The sequence below is a fragment of the Ctenocephalides felis genome, unplaced genomic scaffold (assembly GCF_003426905.1).
Source record: "Ctenocephalides felis isolate EL2017-DRISC unplaced genomic scaffold, ASM342690v1 CF-g0.4_SCAFFOLD_03572, whole genome shotgun sequence".
NCBI lineage: Eukaryota > Metazoa > Arthropoda > Insecta > Siphonaptera > Pulicidae > Ctenocephalides > Ctenocephalides felis.
The window spans coordinates 24,705,959-24,724,618 of record NW_020539726.1 but is presented as its reverse complement, the minus strand read 5'-3'; the positions used below and the strand labels follow the sequence as shown (position 1 = coordinate 24,724,618).

The following is an 18,660-nucleotide window of genomic DNA, read 5'->3' as shown; positions in this document are numbered from 1 at the left end:
AGACTTTAGCTAAAGTTTAACCGAATCGTATGAATTTGTAATAAGAAATGTAAAAAAATCACAACATTTTATTGATGCTTTATCATTAGAACATAGCTTGTAGTTGCAATAGTTCTACACATAATAAATTCCAAAAAATAAAAATTACAACAAAATGAAAAAATACCGATGTACGGTACGTGTGTTTTATGCTTGTGCAAATATTTGTGGTCAAAGTTGATCCAAGTGTATAAGAGTTTGCAAATATTACAAGGTTTATCTATCAATTACTCAGTATTATTGCTCATCATAATGCACAACAATAATAATAATCCATAACTTCAAATAGTCTTAACTGTATCTTCTAAATGAATGCAGTTTCGACTGAGGTGCAAATATTCAAGTACATATATGTCGGCATCTAATGGATGAGCAAGAAATGAGGAAGAGATTCTATGATTGATGAAGTGAGAGCATCTGATGTAACTAACAGTACTCTATCTGTGATGCTATGCAAAAAGCGTATTCATTGTCTGTTTAAATTATATGTGTAGAGCTGGAAACAAAGGATTTCAAAGAAGAACGCGGGACTACTCACTATGTGCCTGGAAAGCAATAAGCGGTGCCGTCAAAACAAGGCAGTGGTGGAGAAAGGATTTTTGTGAAATTGTGGAAAAGTCGAACTAAATATAATTAAAGCATTGTACTGCATTAAACTTATTTAGATCCATTAAAAAAATCTATAGGCTTCTAGCAAACATAGAATGCATACTCAAGCCAGCGCCTGTTCATCAAAAGTCTAAAAGAATCAACAAACATTTTTCATCACCGTCAACTAATAAACATAGATTATACAATTGGTTCTAACTTTATTACCCTTGCTCATATAGTTCAAATTAAATATCATATCAACTGTTTTAAAAAATTTAGGCTTTAAGTGTATTTTTTTCTTAAGAAAATGCGTATGATTTTTTTAACTTAAAACACTATTATGTCTCAAATTATAATGAAAATTACTGTAAAAATGCATAATGAAAAATAGTCCTTTATAAAATTTGATGTTAACAAGCCACAAGTAAAAATTGTAGAAGTATTCAGCTTTGGGTTTTGTTTGCTAGTCAAGTTTTGTATTAAGTTAATGATAACTGCATTTACAGGATAATTGATTATGATTGATTATGAAATTTTTCCTTCTCAATTAGTTTATGAATATGATCACCAACTTATAAGGTACTTGTTCCAAGAATTATATTATATTATTAATTATAATACATATAATATGTATTCATATTATCGTATCTATCATAAAGTTAATAATGAAAAAATTCGTTGCTGAATAGATAGATACATGATATAGATTTTTAAGACGAGCATTTTTTGTTAAAAATGGAATATTGAAATTCGGTAAAAACGATATTTCGGTAGAACAGATTATTAGATAATTATTTATAACAGATTTGAAAGTCATTTATATGATTTGATATTTTTAAGGTGCAAGGAATGTTGTAAAATTTTTTTAATCTATCATCTGTTTATTCAAGCTTCATTAATTATAACCAAATTAATCAAGAATCAAGAATTCGATAAATTTGATTGTTATTTATAAAAAAATTAATTGATATGCAATATTATCTTTCCCTACCATTCAAGGATTTTATCACTAATTTTTATGGTTCTTCTTTCAAAAATCAAATGATTTTAGCAACTTTATCAATATAAGTTGGACAATCCAACAACAATCAAAATTTCTTACAGAAATAGTTATGAAGATAATGGTGGTTGGATAGATAGATATACATTTAACAATTTGAAGACGAATATTTCTAAAGGTAATCGAATGTAAAAAATTGGTAGAGACGATTATTGAAAGAAACGAGATATGATAAAAAACTTTAAGTTGATTTTCCTAAAATTTTAAGTTTATTTTTAAATGAATTAAAATTAGTGCATTTCTTTTCAACAGCAAATATTATTTGGCACACAAAAATAAACTTTCATTTTGAATCGATAATTTTTATTAAAGATTTATTCTAACTGAATTTGAATTATTCGATAAATTCAATATTATTTTTTCGTTCTTTTTTCTCGATAAATAACAAAGTATCAATATAAGTATATCATGATATCAAGAAAGAACGTACCTACTTTTATTGTATCCATAAGGATATATCTTACAACTTGTCAGAAAGTTAGTTGGCGTGTAGTTTATTTATAAAACCTTTTGCTCGTAAGTCATAAGTTTATTTATGAAGTGCAGTTTGTGTACATACATGCCGCACAAAAAGATTAGAAATGCTACCCAGCTATGGGAGTTCCCTTTTGTTTGATGTACGCGTTAGCCTTTGCAGAGATTCGTTGGGCGCTTTTCAGATGATCAACTAAATCATTAGTAGTTGTTGGATAATAGATGAATCTCAATTTTGTTTTATTATTATAATATATCGTGATTCCCACTGAAACTAATTCGATAAAGCAAAAGTTATATTAATTATTGAACGTTCCAGTTGTACGTAATTTAAGTTGTTCGTACTAAAAGTAGGTACTCAGGATGATCAGGAACATTTGGTGTAATAAATTTAATTAATTTAGGACTAGCGATGGCAAAATCGTTTCGTACGTGGGCTTTCATAAAATATTCAAATTTAATAGATGGAAGAACGACGTCGATGCAAGATTATTAAAGGGATTTGGTAAAACTTTAAAATATATAAAATTAAACTTATTTAATTCACAATCAGCAAATTTAATATAGTCCCGAGTTTGCTGATCCCAGGTCACGTCTGAAATCAGGCACCTTTTATGTCAAATTTCTACTTAAGATTATAGATCTCAAATATAGCTTCAATTGCAAAAAGCCTCACGGGGGTATAGCGGCATATATAATAAAAATGTTAACAAATACTTTGAATATAGGTAATTAGTCACAATTGGATTGGACAACTAGTGGGTCGCTATCAATTCAAATAATAACGTCATATAATAACGTCAAAACATTACTGAATCCTATTCTGTTTTAGTATGATAGATTGTAATTAGATGTCCATGCAAAAATAATATGAATGAAATAAATGTTTGAGTAAGGGTTCCAAGGTCCAATTTGACTTTGGCAATTATACTATTAAAACCAAATCAACTACATCACAACACATTACACATATCAAACAATGAGCTATCGAACAATGTTCAGTATAATTCTCAGTTCAATCATTATAGATTTTTTTGGATATTTGTCTAAATTGTGCCATCTGCCGATTTCACCAACATAGCCCGGCAAAAACGGACTGCCAGGGGAAAAAGATCCAATACCATATTTTTTAATTTTAAAGTGGTTTTATGGAATATAAGCTACATTACTGTATAGATGCAATGCGGTTTTAATCACTAGGTGAACAACATAAAACTATAATCTAAATATATATGGTTAAACATAATAAACAAAATTCTATCAATTCTTACCGCTATGATAAATATTGCTTTGGACAGTATTCCTGTTTAAATTGTCATAATCTGAATCATTATTTCTTGAAACACAATTATGTATATATTACAAACAAAGTAAAGAAAACTTCTATTTGAAATAAATATTTTATAGACACGGTTTTACAAAGATACTCTGTGTATTGCATACTATATACAAATTTTGTCTGATTCTTCATGGTTTTGTCTGGTACTTCATGGATCATGGTTGGTCACAAATATTGAATATCATCAGTAACTATTAATTTAATTTATCTTTTATAAAATTGCTTTTTTAACTTGCCCATTTTTTTTTATTTTGAACACTTTACATATTTTAATTGTTTGCACGTTTCCAATTTCAAAGGTTTAGATTTTTTTACCCCAACCTATAATAAACAATTGGAACAAACTTAAAAATAATAACAATTATATAACGTATACCTAGAATATAAATAATGAAGTCGACTGTGATTTCACACAATACAATGCTTTTACTACTAACTAGGATTTGTCTTCTGTAATTTATTGATAATTTTCTTTTAACTTCTCGTAGGGATCATTAGACATATTCACATCAAATTATCCGATATTTTATAGATATTTTAATAATAAGAACAAATTTGTTACATTTTTTTGAGTTCCCTACCAAGATTTTTAATTTTTGAAGTTCACTTATTCGGTTCAAACAAATTTCAAAATCTTCAGGAAAAAATCTTTACTGTTTACTTCAAATATAAATTTGGAATTTACAATTCCTTTCAAAACTATATATATATCTCATGTGCGTTATTCTACTCGTAAGAAATATATCCTCAGATGAATTCATTCAGCACGGGTGATAAGCATCATCACTGTATATTATATGAACGATTAAAAATATAGTAATTATTTCTTTGTATATTCGAATTCGAGTAATTTGCCTTAAGGCACGATGCTATGCACCACTAGTTTTTTTAATATCTTTAAAACAATCTGACAGACGTAGGACATTCAGTAATTATTTTGACTTTATTATACGGATTTTTGAATGGATGGCAACCCACAGTAGTCCATATTGATAAAATATGATCTAAGATTACAAAATTTTACAACTTATGATCTAAGCATTACCAGAATAAATTTTCCGCCCGTGTGAAAAGTGCATTAACATTGAGGAAGCGGTGTAACTCGTCTGCTACTATAATTAGCTTTTGTTAATTACCAAGCAAAACGCAACACTGGAACGAATATTATTTCTACTAAACTGTAGGCATATCTGTTATGTTGTCAGATCCTATGAAAACAACAGACGCCGAGTTACGTTAAAATCAGGTTTGATTTGCTTTCGATCGTTAACCACTATAATGGGTTTTGTATTATAAAGTATAATCTTCGAATTAGCAGTAAATCAATGAGCAATATAAATGATAAGAGGCGCCAGACCGGATATTTTATTTACTGACATGATATTTAAGTAATTCAATGGTTAATGTGTTTTATACAATAAAAATATTATTTTCTGCATAAATTAATGATAAATTGCTTTGAAAATGTCTTTTTGACCTCTTGATAAAGTTTAAAAGTTTTTTGTTAAAGTAATTTAAATATTGCGAAAAAAGTTGTGATATACTTTTCATTTAAGAACGCATTATGAAGAAATTGTTTTTAGATTTTAGAGATGGATAACTTATTCTGCCATTAACTTCCTGAACTTTAAAATATTCATAGCCTAAATTTAAATTTTTTGCGTTTGAATTAAACAATTTGGATATGAAATGTCTGATAAATGATTGCCTGATCATAAGAGGATTAATTTCATTTAGTTAAAATAATAACTTTCAGTAATAATTTAATGAATCTAGAGTTTATGATTTCAGAGATTAATTAATTTGTAGGATGGACTAAAGAATTATATAGTACGAATGTTTATGATAAACTCATCGTAATATATTTTGATAAATGTTTTACTTATCGTTAGCAAAATGAATCTAATGGGTTCGTCGTAATTGAAAATTATGAATGATTCAATCATTTGAGCTGCAAAAGGCTATATAAATTTTCTTGAATCACTAAAGTACATTATTTTTAGACGCAGACTAATATGTATGAAGTAGAAAATTAAAAGAATGATGATTCCGAACCCACTATGCTCTATACATCGGAAGCAAAAATTAATATATAGTTAATTTATTGTTTAATGTTAATAATAAAAACTGTTTGAAAGATATTAGTAGGAATGATACTGATAGTTTTAGCTGGAATATCTACCAAAGCCGTTTCTTGTAATTAACTGTTAAAAAATAAATTAAGCTGATTTTATGGAACTGTTTTTGGCGATATATATCATGGTCTTATAGAACTTACTGAAATATTACGGCCTTACGACAAGTAGTTTAATTTAAAAAAAATATCAAAGTTTGAGAAAATGAGTAGTTTTTTTTTGACGTTTGTTAAAAAATATGATTTACTTGGAAAAACGATAAAGAACTTGGTCTTAATGAACATACTAAACCAAGTCCTAAGGAAACTGGTTCAATTATAAAAGTTGTTGATTTGAAAATTTGCTTTTAGAAAATACTCCGAGTTAACGTGTTCGGTCGTTTTCAATTAGGTGTAATAAATCCATTGGAATGCTTTTAATCACTCATAAATTAATTTATTTTTTATTGATTAAGTCGACTATTTATAGACATCGGGAAGTTTATGTAACTTGCCTCGAGGCAAAATACCAATACCAACTAGCTGTAAGTGGAATTCTGTCTTAAGGCAATTAAGGCATCGTGCCTTAAGGCAAATTGCTGGAACTTCCCGTGCCAAAAATTATTATTTTTTAAAACGATTAACATTTTTGAAAAAATTTCACTTCGAAAAAATAAGATTTTTTAGAAATTTTGAATCGGACAAAAAATTACGTTTTTTTTGAAAAAAAAAATTTTTTTAAAATTTTTAAATAATTTTTTTTATAAAATTTTTTTTTTGAAAAAATGTTGTCTTCATTTTGATATATTTTGGAAGATCTGAACTTTTTTTCAAAGCAATCGTACTGCTTTAACTGCATAGAGACGAAATATAGAGCGCGTAAGCGCCGCGTCGCTGTCTAACGGAAAAAACAAGTACGGAACCCATAGGAATGTAAACAAAACTTATACTTATTGTTAAAATCTCAATAAAATATCTGATAATTTGATATGCATATGTCTAATGTCTAATGATTATTGTTGACCGCCAAACGTTATTTTTTTTAGTTTTTTTACTAAATCTCCGAAACCGCTAGACCTATCTTCATGAAAATTTGATCAAATCTTCATCTTGTTAATACAAGTAAAATGTTTTCTGAAACTATACAAATCGGACGCTCCGTTCTCTTAAAAACTGAGTTACCGTTTTTGGCACTTTTTGCCCCGTATCTCCGGAACGGCTAGAATGTTTTTTGAATTATTCAAATTGCTTCATCCGTGTTCCCGAAATCGTCGACGAAAATTTGTATCCGAACACACACACATGCACGCACACACACACACATACATCAATTTTCTCCAAGGTATGCCAACATATTCAGAAACCTCTGAAACGTGAAGATATATAAAAATTTTCATTTTCGATTTTTTTTGCGATTACTTACCCTATGGAAAATTAATTATAAATAAAACAATTTATCATCTCCAGAACATAACAATCGTCATTTCATTTCGAATCAAATTCCAAAAAAAAAAATAGTTGCCATTTTACACAAATTGAAAAAGTGCTCCCTCGTAGTCACAGTCTAAACGCATTTGCAAATAATTTTGTGCGACATTTTCACTTATACTGTGCTCAGCTTGGCGGCATTTTCACATTTTTCAATAATTTTCACAAAATTGGAAAAGTGCTCCAGTACACAAACAGTCTAAACGCACTTGGGTAAACATTTGTACCAGAGTGGCGCTTAGACTGTTCTTAGCTTGGGTGATTTTTTGAATTTTTAATCGAAAATTACAAAAAAATTTTTTTGAAAAAAAAATTAGAAACAAAAATTTTTTTTTCCAAAATCAATTATTTTGTTGAAAACAGCAGAAAGTTCTTTGAATCATTTAAATCGGACGCTTAGTTCTCTCAAAAACAGCCATTTTTTTTAAATTTAGCTCTGTATCTCCGAAACCTCTGGGCCTACCTTTGCCAAAAACTAATCAGCACATCTCTCTATCAATAGGAATCGAATGTTTTTTAAACCATTCAAATCGGTTGATCCGTTCTCTTAAAAACTCGCTTCTATTTTTTGCACTCTTTGCTCCATATCTCCGTAACGGCTGGACCTGCCTTTGCCAAAAACTAATCAGCACATCTCCCTATCAATAGGAATCGAATGTTTTTTAATCCATTCAAATCGGTTGATCCGTGCGCCCGAAAACGTGGACGAAAAAACGCGGACATACAAAACACACACACACACACACACACACACACACACACACAACATTCATTTTCTGAAGTATGCCAAAATGTTCAGAAACCTTCAAAACGTCGAGAAATGTAAAAATTTCAATTCCGATTTTTGGACGATTACTATAACTTACCCTACGGGAAGTTAATAATTCCAGGAATTGTTTTGAAAAATTTGCCGCATGAGACATAGTTTGCTGTTTCAGAGGCTGCAAAAAGCTGGCTGCGACGTGCCAATAAATATTATACAAGGTATTTCTGTGAGATGTGTGTACTATATGTTTCTCCTATTTACAAAAAATCATGATTATTGACTGGTTAGTTGTATCAATGTTAGTGCAAAATTTGTGCTGTGTACACATTTTTAGATGTAAAAAACCAAGTTTAATATTCACTCGTAATGACATCAAATTGTGTCGATATATTTGGAATTAGAGAGATTATTTTATAAATCTCTGTCTATTTTGATTGATGTATCGCTCTTAAAGAACTTATACTTATATATGCATTTATTCATTTGTTTTCTATTTCAGGAGAGAAAATCAACCATAAACTAGGATTGAATGCCGAATTAATTATATTTTTAATATTGTAAAATAAGTTATTTTGAATTAAAGTTGTATATATTAAATTTTGTTATAAAATTATCTCAGGATTTTGTTATTTTGTAATAAAAGTTTACTTTGTGAAATTGTGTTCTTTTATTTTATTTTTAATCCAAATTTATTTTTTATCTAAAAAGTAAAAAACAATTCCATAATTATATCCCATTCATGTCCGGTTTATGTCCGGAATATCCCGCGCGGGATATCCTACAGAACGTCCCATAGGTGCGACATATTAACATGTTTCGGATAAGGTCAGGATAAGAAGGATATCCGTAAGGCTATCGCAGGGACAATGAATGACCGCGCGTGGATATCCTGTGGACATTTTCCGGGATGTCTTGTGTTGTCTGGGGTGAGGTCTACTTTTGAACATAAGAAAATATAAATAGTTACAAAATTAAAAATTGAGGATAGTAAAATGACAAATAAAATAAGAAAATTAGACCAAGGAACATAAGCAATGCTACATAAGATTAATCTGTTCCATAGAAAGTTAATATCAAATTTAATAATTGAAATTATCGACAGCGTGTCATCAATAAAATGAACCATATTTTGAACTAACAGCTAAACTCATAATTATACAGACAGCATTTGCTGATAACTGCTAATAAATATATAGACATACTTTCAGTGGCGTAACTAGGACATCCGGGGCCCGTGGCAAATTTTTTTGATGAGGCCCCCCTATCAGTAAAATCAAGTGGTTTTAATTTAATTTAAAAAAACTCGAAATTTTTCAACGTGTTAAATGTTATATATATCCACGATTTGTATTGATAATATTTCTATTGAATATTGTATTGAAAATGAGTAAATCTACTTCGACTTATTCATATTTTATGGTTTGAAATTAGGAAATTATTTAAAATGTATGTATACAGAAATTTAAAAAAAAATTAAAATGTATAAGTACAAAAAAACATAAAAATAAAAATAATTATAAGCAAAATTAATAATTTAAAAGTACAATTACTGATGCTTTGTTTTGAAAATCAAACATATTTTTTTTTTTAATTTTTAATTAGCTTTATAAGCTGCATGTTAAGTTTGATATTTTGTTTTTACAAACAGTCTTTACAATCCATTCCTTTGCTAATTTTTGAACAAACTACTAAATTAATTTTGATTTTTTAATTTGCATAATCTATTCAAGAAAGGACTTAATAAAAAGTTAGTTTCTAGTAGTCATTATTTGCATACTATAGAGCTTCATAAATATTAAAGAAAATATTTCAAAAAAATCACAACACTCTAAAATTATATTTTTACATTCTTACACGCTCATGGTTTTTTTTTCGAAATTAAATTTATTTAGAAGAAAATTTTCATGTTTATTCTAGCTTTTGTTTTTAGTGAAATAAAACCAAAATTTGTTAGATTTTACTAATTTTTACGCGTATTTGGGGCCCCCGTGGCCTGGATAAAATAAAACTCTTTAAAATAATAATCTTACATTCCTCGCGCACTTTTTTACGCGTATTTGGGGCCCCGTGGCCTGGACAAAATAAAACTCTTTAAATAATAATCTTACATTCCTCGCGTACTTTTTTTACGCGTATTTGGGGCCCCCGTGGCCTGGACAAAATAAAACTCTTTAAAATAATAATCTTACATTCCTCGCGTACTTTTTTCGCGCGTATTTGAGGCCCCCGTGGCCTGGACAAAATAAAACTCTTTAAAATAATAATCTTACATTCCTCGCGTACTTCTTTCACGCGTATTTGGGGCCCCCGTGGCCTGGACAAAATAAAACTCTTTAAAATAATAATCTTGTTTGCGCCAGAACCTGTTAGATGGCGCCAGAGAATATTTTTAATATTCAGACAACACTTTTTATCTGGCAATCCTCAAAGATTTGGATGTGATAGCTGATCTGACGGGACAACGAGTTCTCTCGCGTTGGCTAGTCACGTACACCGTTTTACTTGTACTTTCCATATGTGTTTTTGTGATATATTTCGATCATTAGTTATTACTTAATGAAATAAATACCTTTTAATCAGTGCAAGTGTTACTTATTTGTGTTTTGAAGTTCATTTCTTCCTCAGAATCCGAATTTAAAGCGAACTGAGATATCCGAACTCGAAGCCGCCATCCGACTGGACCGCCGAGCACGTAGAGAACGTCGAATATTTTTACTTAATATATTCAATAATATCAATTCCTCGGAATAGTTATTGAGTCCAATTCAATTAGCTATTCCGAAAGGGTCTAACCAACCCCCATCCGTAACATTGGTCCTTCGAGCCGGATCCTAATTTTGATTAGGATTTATTGAATATATTGAGAAAATAAAATCCAAGATGGCACCTAAATTTGACGTGGGTGCAGAGATTGACCGATTGACAGCGAAGAGCGAAATGTATTTTTCAATAATGCAAGAAACTTATGACATTTCTCAACAAATTACCACCAATACGGCAAGTAAGTTAAAATTTCTTGAAAAATTACACCTTATTGAAAATGCACGAGAACAATGCATAAAATTAAGCGACGAAATAAACAAATTAAGACATTTAGAGGATCCGAGTTTTGTTCCTGAGTATGCCGACATAAGGGCCTTGGAAATTTTGTACTCAAAAATCAAATATATAGAAAAAATGTTGGATAATCAAAATATAAGTAATTCGTCAATACCGGACAGTGTTCCAAATCATCATTTACCATCCATAGAAGTTCCAAAATTTTCCGGCGATATACAACAATGGCCTTTATTTTATGAAACCTTTAAAGCATTAATTCATGAAAATACAAGATTAGATAACGTATCCAAATTTCATTTTTTAAAAGGTGCGTTAGAAGGTTCGGTATTAAAAATTTTTAGTTCCATACTACCAACTGCAGATAATTATCCGATTATATGGGAAGCACTATTAAAAAAATACCAGAATAAACGATATTTAGCCACCACTTACTTTAAACAGCTCTTATCGTTTAAAACTATTACATCATCACAAATAGATTTATTTCTGGAACAATTCGATACAGCTGTACAAGCTCTTTCACAATTAAACCTTCAAGATGCATTTGACTTTATGATAATGTCTATGGCATTCTCAAAACTCGATCCCGGTCTGCAAGAGAAATTTGAACATTCTTATCAAGGAGAATTTCCTAAATACCAAGACCTCCTCAAATTTCTCCATAAGTCGCAACAAGCGAAAAATCAAGTTTATGGTATGACAAGTATAACTAACAATTACACATATGATAAACCTAATGATAAAAATACAACATCTAGACTGTCATCATTCATGAAATATGATTATAAATGTCTTGTTTGCCGGGAAAAACATAGAACATTTACATGTTCAAAATTTCTTGCAATGAATATTCCTGATCGGCGAGCAATTAATCAGAAATTACATCTATGTGTAAATTGTTTAAGCCATAAGACGACAGTTGCGTGTCGATCGAATAGAACTTGTCTTATATGTGAGGAACCGCATCATACATTACTGCATATTGATAAGAATCTTGCGAATACGAATCAAGGTAATCCGTCTAATTTGAAATCCAATAGTACAGTTTTATGTAGTTTCAATAACAACAAACTCGCACCTAATACAACTATATTGCCGACAGCGGTAATACAGGTTTCTACAAAAAAGAAAAATACTTCATTACGAACTATTATTGATTCAGCAAGTGATGAAAATTTCGTTACATTAACTTGGTGTAGAAAGGCCCATTTGAAAGTTCAACCAGTTTCAGCCAAAGTAATCGGATTAGGTAATTCGTCGCAAAAAGTGATAGGATTGGTTAACTTCATATTAAAATCCTCAATCAATCCATATCAATTGCCAATATGTGCATATGTTGTGCACGAAATTGTGAGAAAACAACCACAAACCACGATCCCAGTTTCATCAATTCAATCATTCTTGAAGTTCCCCTTAGCAGATCCGAAGTTTTATTTGACTCAAAAGGTTGACGGCATATTAGGATGTGATGTTTTCAGCGAAGTCATGGGTACTAATAAGGTGAAAAATGGTCAAGGATTACCTATAGCACTAGAAACCCGATTGGGTTATATAATAATGGGTTCGATATCAAATTTACTTCAACCTTCAAGTACTTTTACGCAATATTATTAAAAATGCTTGAGGTCCTTTCTCATGAAATTTTGATTGAATTAATATTCTATGTCTCCATATAACGCTTCACTTTCGAACATACAAAACTTATATATGCCTTACTATTTGTTTAGCTACCAAAGCTATACACCTCGAGCTAGCTTCAGATTTGACAAGTGGTACGTTTCTAGATTGCTTAAAACGATTTCTAGCTCGGCGTGGTCCTATTGAATGCATCTATTCTGATTGTGGATCAAATTTTATAGGTGCAAAAAATACTCTTGATTCCTTATATATTCTGTTAAATTCCGATGAGTATAAAACGCATTTTAACAAAGTCTTAATTTCACATAACATCGAATGGAAATTTAATCCACCGCATGCTCCACATTTTGGGGGCATTTGGGAAGCAAATATTAAATCAGTAAAAAACCATTTGTTAAAGGTTATGGGCATACAAATATTATGTTACGAAGAGTTTATTACCGTTCTCAATCAAATCGAGGCTTTACTAAACTCAAGACCGTTATGTTGGCAGAGTAGCGATCCATCGGATCCACAACCCCTTACACCGGCACATTTTTTGATGCAAGAACCACTGTCGGATATGCCGGTTGATTATGAAAACTTAAATTTGTCGAAAAGAAAGCAATTATTAGACCAAATAGTCGCCTCATACTGGAAGCGATGGAGTAGAGAATATCTTACTGAATTACAGGTTCGTCAAAAATGGAACACTGTAACCAATCCTATAAAAAAGGATGATCTGGTAATTGTTAAACAAGAAAATACACGACCATTACATTGGGGATTAGGAAGGATCGAAGAAGTTTTTCCAGGCGACGATGGAATAGTGAGAGTCGAATCAGTCAAAATTGGAGACACACTAGTTAAGCGACCGGTGGTCAAATTTTGTCCTTTACCTGCAGATTAGCTCTTCTTCAAGTAAGATCCAATTTCGTAAAAAATTATGCCTTCTTGAGTATGCGCGTGAGCAATGCATGCACCTTTCCGATGAAATTAATATATTGAGACAGTCAGAAAATCCTAGCTATATTCCGGAATATACCCTCGCGAGAGCGTCAGAAATGCTTTATGCAAAAATAAAACATGCCGAAACAATTTTAGAAAACGATTTATCTCAAATGTCCAGCACTTTGATTAATTCATGCATTGCTTCAAACGCAGATCTGTATGAAGAAAAAGATAAGATGTCACAACTAGAAGACATCCCACAATCTTCACGTTCTTATGACAATGATATGGCCACAAGTATTGATTCTTTGGCAAATACAAAAACCATTTTCCGAGATTTGCAAACTTCAGTTTCGTTTGGAAGTTGTGAACTGAAGAAAAAGGAATCTAAGCATCCTAGTATACTTGAGCTTAATTCAAATCCTGATATTCTATATAAACATGTCCTTAGCGATTTCAAAACCGACAAGTTATCAAAGAATTTAAGATTAAAATGGAATCCTTTATCGGATAATTATCCTTTTGGTATAAATCATATGTGGAGAAAGTGGACCAAACGTCATCTCCTCTTGGCAATTGCCCGTCTTTGGAATTCTTCAAGATTTGTTACTTCTATTGTTGTTAAGATAAAAATCTTAATGAAGAAAATTTCGAAATTAAAGATAGATCGGGATGAAGCGCTACCATCATTTATTATGACTTCTTGGTTAGCCATATATTCCGAATCCAAGTTAAGTAACTATAACGTACCACATTATCCCGGAACTGCGGAACACAGAAAATTTTTAGTACTTGGATTCACGAATAGCTCCGAACAAGCATGCGGAGCTGTAATTTACAATGATGTTAATGATTCAATGATAGTCCGCCAATGGTCACTTGTTGGAAAACGTTTGTAGCCAACACAAAATCAAAAATTCACGACCTCTTTCATAATGCACAATGGTTCCGTATTCCTACTGATCAAAAGGCAGCCATTGGTGTTTCCCAAGATCTACTTCCTAAACGATATGTTAGATATAAGAATTGGTTATTTGTGTAGGATTTTTAGAACGACTCTATATATACTCGGTCCTTTGGAAGGATTGGAAAAAAAAAAACTTTCATTCCTTATTTCTTTATCACATTTCGAAGTGTTTAAAAAACATTTCAATAAATTAGTATTTTAACGTATTACTGATGGAGCTCCAGACTTATATCTTCGCTGAGTGGTGATCCAGGATTCTTAACTTTATTGACTTTGTCGGATTTACCTACTCCATTGGGTGTTCAGGAGAGTAGAAGTATTTCTAGATGCCGACAGAATGGTTAGAGTGGCCAATATCAAAAGAATGCAAGGTTATAAAAGGTATCCCTTTTATACTGGGGAATATGTTTGCGCCAGAACCTGTTAGATGGCGCCAGAGAATATTTTTAATATTCAGACAACACTTTTTATCTGGCAATCCTCAAAGATTTGGATGTGATAGCTGATCTGACGGGACAACGAGTTCTCTCGCGTTGGCTAGTCACGTACACCGTTTTACTTGTACTTTTCCATATGAGTTTTTGTGATATATTTTGATCATTACTTATTACTTTATGAAATAAATACTTTTTAATCAGTGCAAGTGTTCCTTATTTGTGTTTGGAGTTCATTTCTTCCTCAGCATCCGAATTTAAAGCGAACTGAGATATCCGAACTTGAAGCCGCCATCCGACTGGACCGCCGAGCACGTAGAGAACGTCAAATATTTTGCTTGATATATTCAATAAGATCAAATCCTCGGAATAGTTATTGAGTAAAATCCAATTAGCTATTCCGAAAGGGTCTAACTAACCCCATCCGTAACATTCCTCGCGTACTTTTTTTACGCGTATTTGGGGCCCCCGTGGCCTGGACAGAATAAAACTCTTTAAAATAATAATCGTTCGTTCATCGCGTACTTTTTTAACGACATTAAATTTGATTGAACGAAGTTTTCATGATTAATTCGTTTTTCATGATTTTTTTTATATTATTAATGTTTCTTACGGACGTTGGGGGCCCCGTATATTTGATACGGCTGATACGGCGGTAGTTACGCCCCTGATTCTTACGAAAACATACTTTTCAAATGAAATAAAGTATAAGAGTATAATGTAGAAACAATATTTCTGAGCACGCGTCCTCTTGAGCCGGGGCCCCCTCGGGCCGGGGGCCCGTGGCATTTTCCACCCACGCCACCCTATAGTTACGCCACTGCATACTTTTTACTTGCAGGATCCGACAATAAAAGCAGATCAAACGTCTAGAATTTCATTAATGGAATTCTGGCAGCATGTGCCTTTGAGTGTTTAGTGAAACATTTTTGCTATTACTAAGTATTTTTGATAATACTAATAAGCATTATATCCATCGCAATAAAAAACTTGAAGGTACTTACTTGCTGAAAATTATTACTCAGTGTGCCTTGTATGGCTATGAAATATAGGATGATTTTGTTCGGCAAAACATTCACATGACTCTCCATTATGTTGAATAAAATTTCTTTACCGACACCTAAAAGTAAAGAATATTATAGTAATTCATATATAGAAATAAAAATAATAATTTAAAATAGCATCAAAAGGAAAGAAAATTAATATCAACTACAGTGTTAAAATAGAATATGCATCATTAGTCATAGCGTTTCTATGAGATTGGAAATGATATCAATAAAAAAAGTACGTGCGTATGTACATAATAATCATAAATAAAACAAACATTGTGTTTTATATTAAATCAACAGCGTGTTGCAACAAAAGCATGGAAAGCAAGAACATTTTTAAGGAACATTTTTAACGAATATTTCATATATAAAATCAAAGCGAATACGAAATAGAATGCTGTCAAATTCTTTGTTTTGTTTCACGTATTGAATTAACAATTCATCAAAATACTAACCAAAAATCTGCAAACAATTTATATAATTTGATTATTTGTCTACTAAAGCACTGAATTTAAATAAAATAGAAATAAACACCAAAACACAAACACGCCAAAACACAAATGCATTGAAACTAATGCGCAGCACGAAGCAAGATAATGTATGCTATCAGTAAAGATAATTACTGAACACACAGAACACGTGACTTGAACACGACCACAGATTAATCGATTCACTCACTCGACTAGACGCAGGTCTGCCAACGGAGGCAAAATGTCAATGGCGCCAGATTCAAGTTCATCTTTTGCGAAGTGAAATGCTAGTACAGAAATCTCTCCTTGCATTATCTTGAGCTTGGCTAATATAATATATCGACAATTGTAAATCTGTAAATAGTGTTTATATTAAAATAAATTATCTTTTTTAACTTCCCGTAGAGTAAGTTATTGTAATCGTTCAAAATCGAAATTGAAAATTTTTGCATTTCTCGACGTTTTGAAGGTTTCTGAACATTTTGGCATACCTCAGAAAAAATAGATGTGTGTGTGTAAGTATGGATACATTTTTCGCCCACGTTTTCGAGCGCACGGATCAACCGATTTAAATGGTTCAAAAACATTTGTTTCCTATTAGGGAGATGTGCTGATTAGTTTTTGGCAAAGGCAGATCCAGCCATTTCTGAGATGCCGAGCTTAATGTTCGAAAAATTGCAGTTTTTGAGAAAAATAAACATTCGATTTAAATGATTCCAAAAACCTTTTTCTTGTGTTGACGCAACGATCGTTTTGGAAAAAAACGTCGATTTACGGCACTGATGGCACAAAATCTGTTCACACACACACACACACACACACACACACACACGCAAATCTACTTTTTCCAAATTTGATCGCATTCGATATAGAATGGCTAGAAACGTCGAGAAAACATAAAATCGCCGAGAATCGGATTTTTTTATGAAAACGAACTTCTTCTTCGGGAAGTTAATAACCGAGTAATGTCTGGAATGAATTTAGAACAGTATCATTTTATTTGATGTTGATTATTATGCTGATTACCATTTAGATCCATACTTGAATAAAACACTTGAAACAAAAAATGCTTGAATAGAACATGTACTAGGTTATTCGTGCCATATTAAATCAATTACATTGGTGTTCTTGACCAGACTCATTGCCCAGTGCAGTACCCTTAAATCCTTCGTATTGATATATCATTTGAGAAATAATAACAATAACAATAAATACCGTCTCTTTTTATTTCTGTAACTTATATATTGTAAATACAAGCTTAGAAGCAATAATTTTCTCTAAATCCAACAAAAGAAGCACCACATAGCAATATACAAGTGCCCAATGAATGGAAAAAATTGAATGGAAAAATAACGTCAAATACCTGGGTATTACACTGGATCAAAAATTAACTTTCACTAAGCATATTAAAAACAAACTAAATAGTGATTATGGTACTTTGAACGCACTGAAATCCCTATTTCATCGAAATAGTGTCCTGAACACAAAAACGAGAAGCCTATATCTTATATATAAAAATGGAGCTGTCGTTCAAATGTCCGAATAAAACTCGAAAACGGCTAAATGAATTTGGCCAGTCTTAGTCTTGAAAAATTCGTGCCAATCCAGAGATTGTCCAAAAGGTGAGAAATTATTTCAAATCCGCGTAGAAACTTTACATTTTTAATTTGAAAATTTTTGTAGAAGCGTAATTTGAATAAAACAATGGAAGGTGGCAATTTCGTGAAATGTCAAACGCTTTTGACAGATGATGTTCAATTATGTTTAATAGGATGTTTTACGTGAATATTATTTAATTATGATTAAATTGTAGCAAGTAGTTTTGTTTGTAGTTTTATTTATACATAAAAACGTTATTAAACGGGCCGCAAGTGTTACTAGAAACTCAAAATATCAACTTTTTTGATATGTTAATATGAAAATGCACTTTTTGGCATATTTTTCTCAAACACTTTCTCAAACACGGTGCTCTGAAAGATCTCATTTGTATAATTACATACTCATTGGTATTTATAAAACATTTTATAGGTTACATTATTTTTATTTATATTATTTAAATTCAGAATCTAAATTTGGTATCGATCAAATGAACATTTTGACGAATAACATTTTTCCAGTTATAATATCCCAGAATTTATCGCAGAATAGATAGTAATATATGAAGGTCCGGGATTAAAAAGGTCCACCACCGATGTGCCAAAAATCTGTAAAGGTAAGCATTGTTTAACAACAATATTTAAAA

At 31.2% G+C, this 18,660-nt stretch overlaps 1 protein-coding gene across 1 annotated transcript in view; it reads right to left on the bottom strand.

Moving 5' to 3' along the window:
- Positions 1 to 865, bottom strand: part of LOC113388267 (gastrula zinc finger protein XlCGF57.1-like) — an 11,067-nt gene extending 10,202 nt beyond the window's left edge. Inside the window, exon 1 of the mRNA XM_026625664.1 lies at positions 856 to 865. Within this exon, the coding sequence (XP_026481449.1) occupies positions 856 to 865 (10 nt within the window). The remainder of the gene's footprint in view (positions 1 to 855) is intronic.
- Between the last annotated feature and the right edge of the window lie 17,795 nt (positions 866 to 18,660).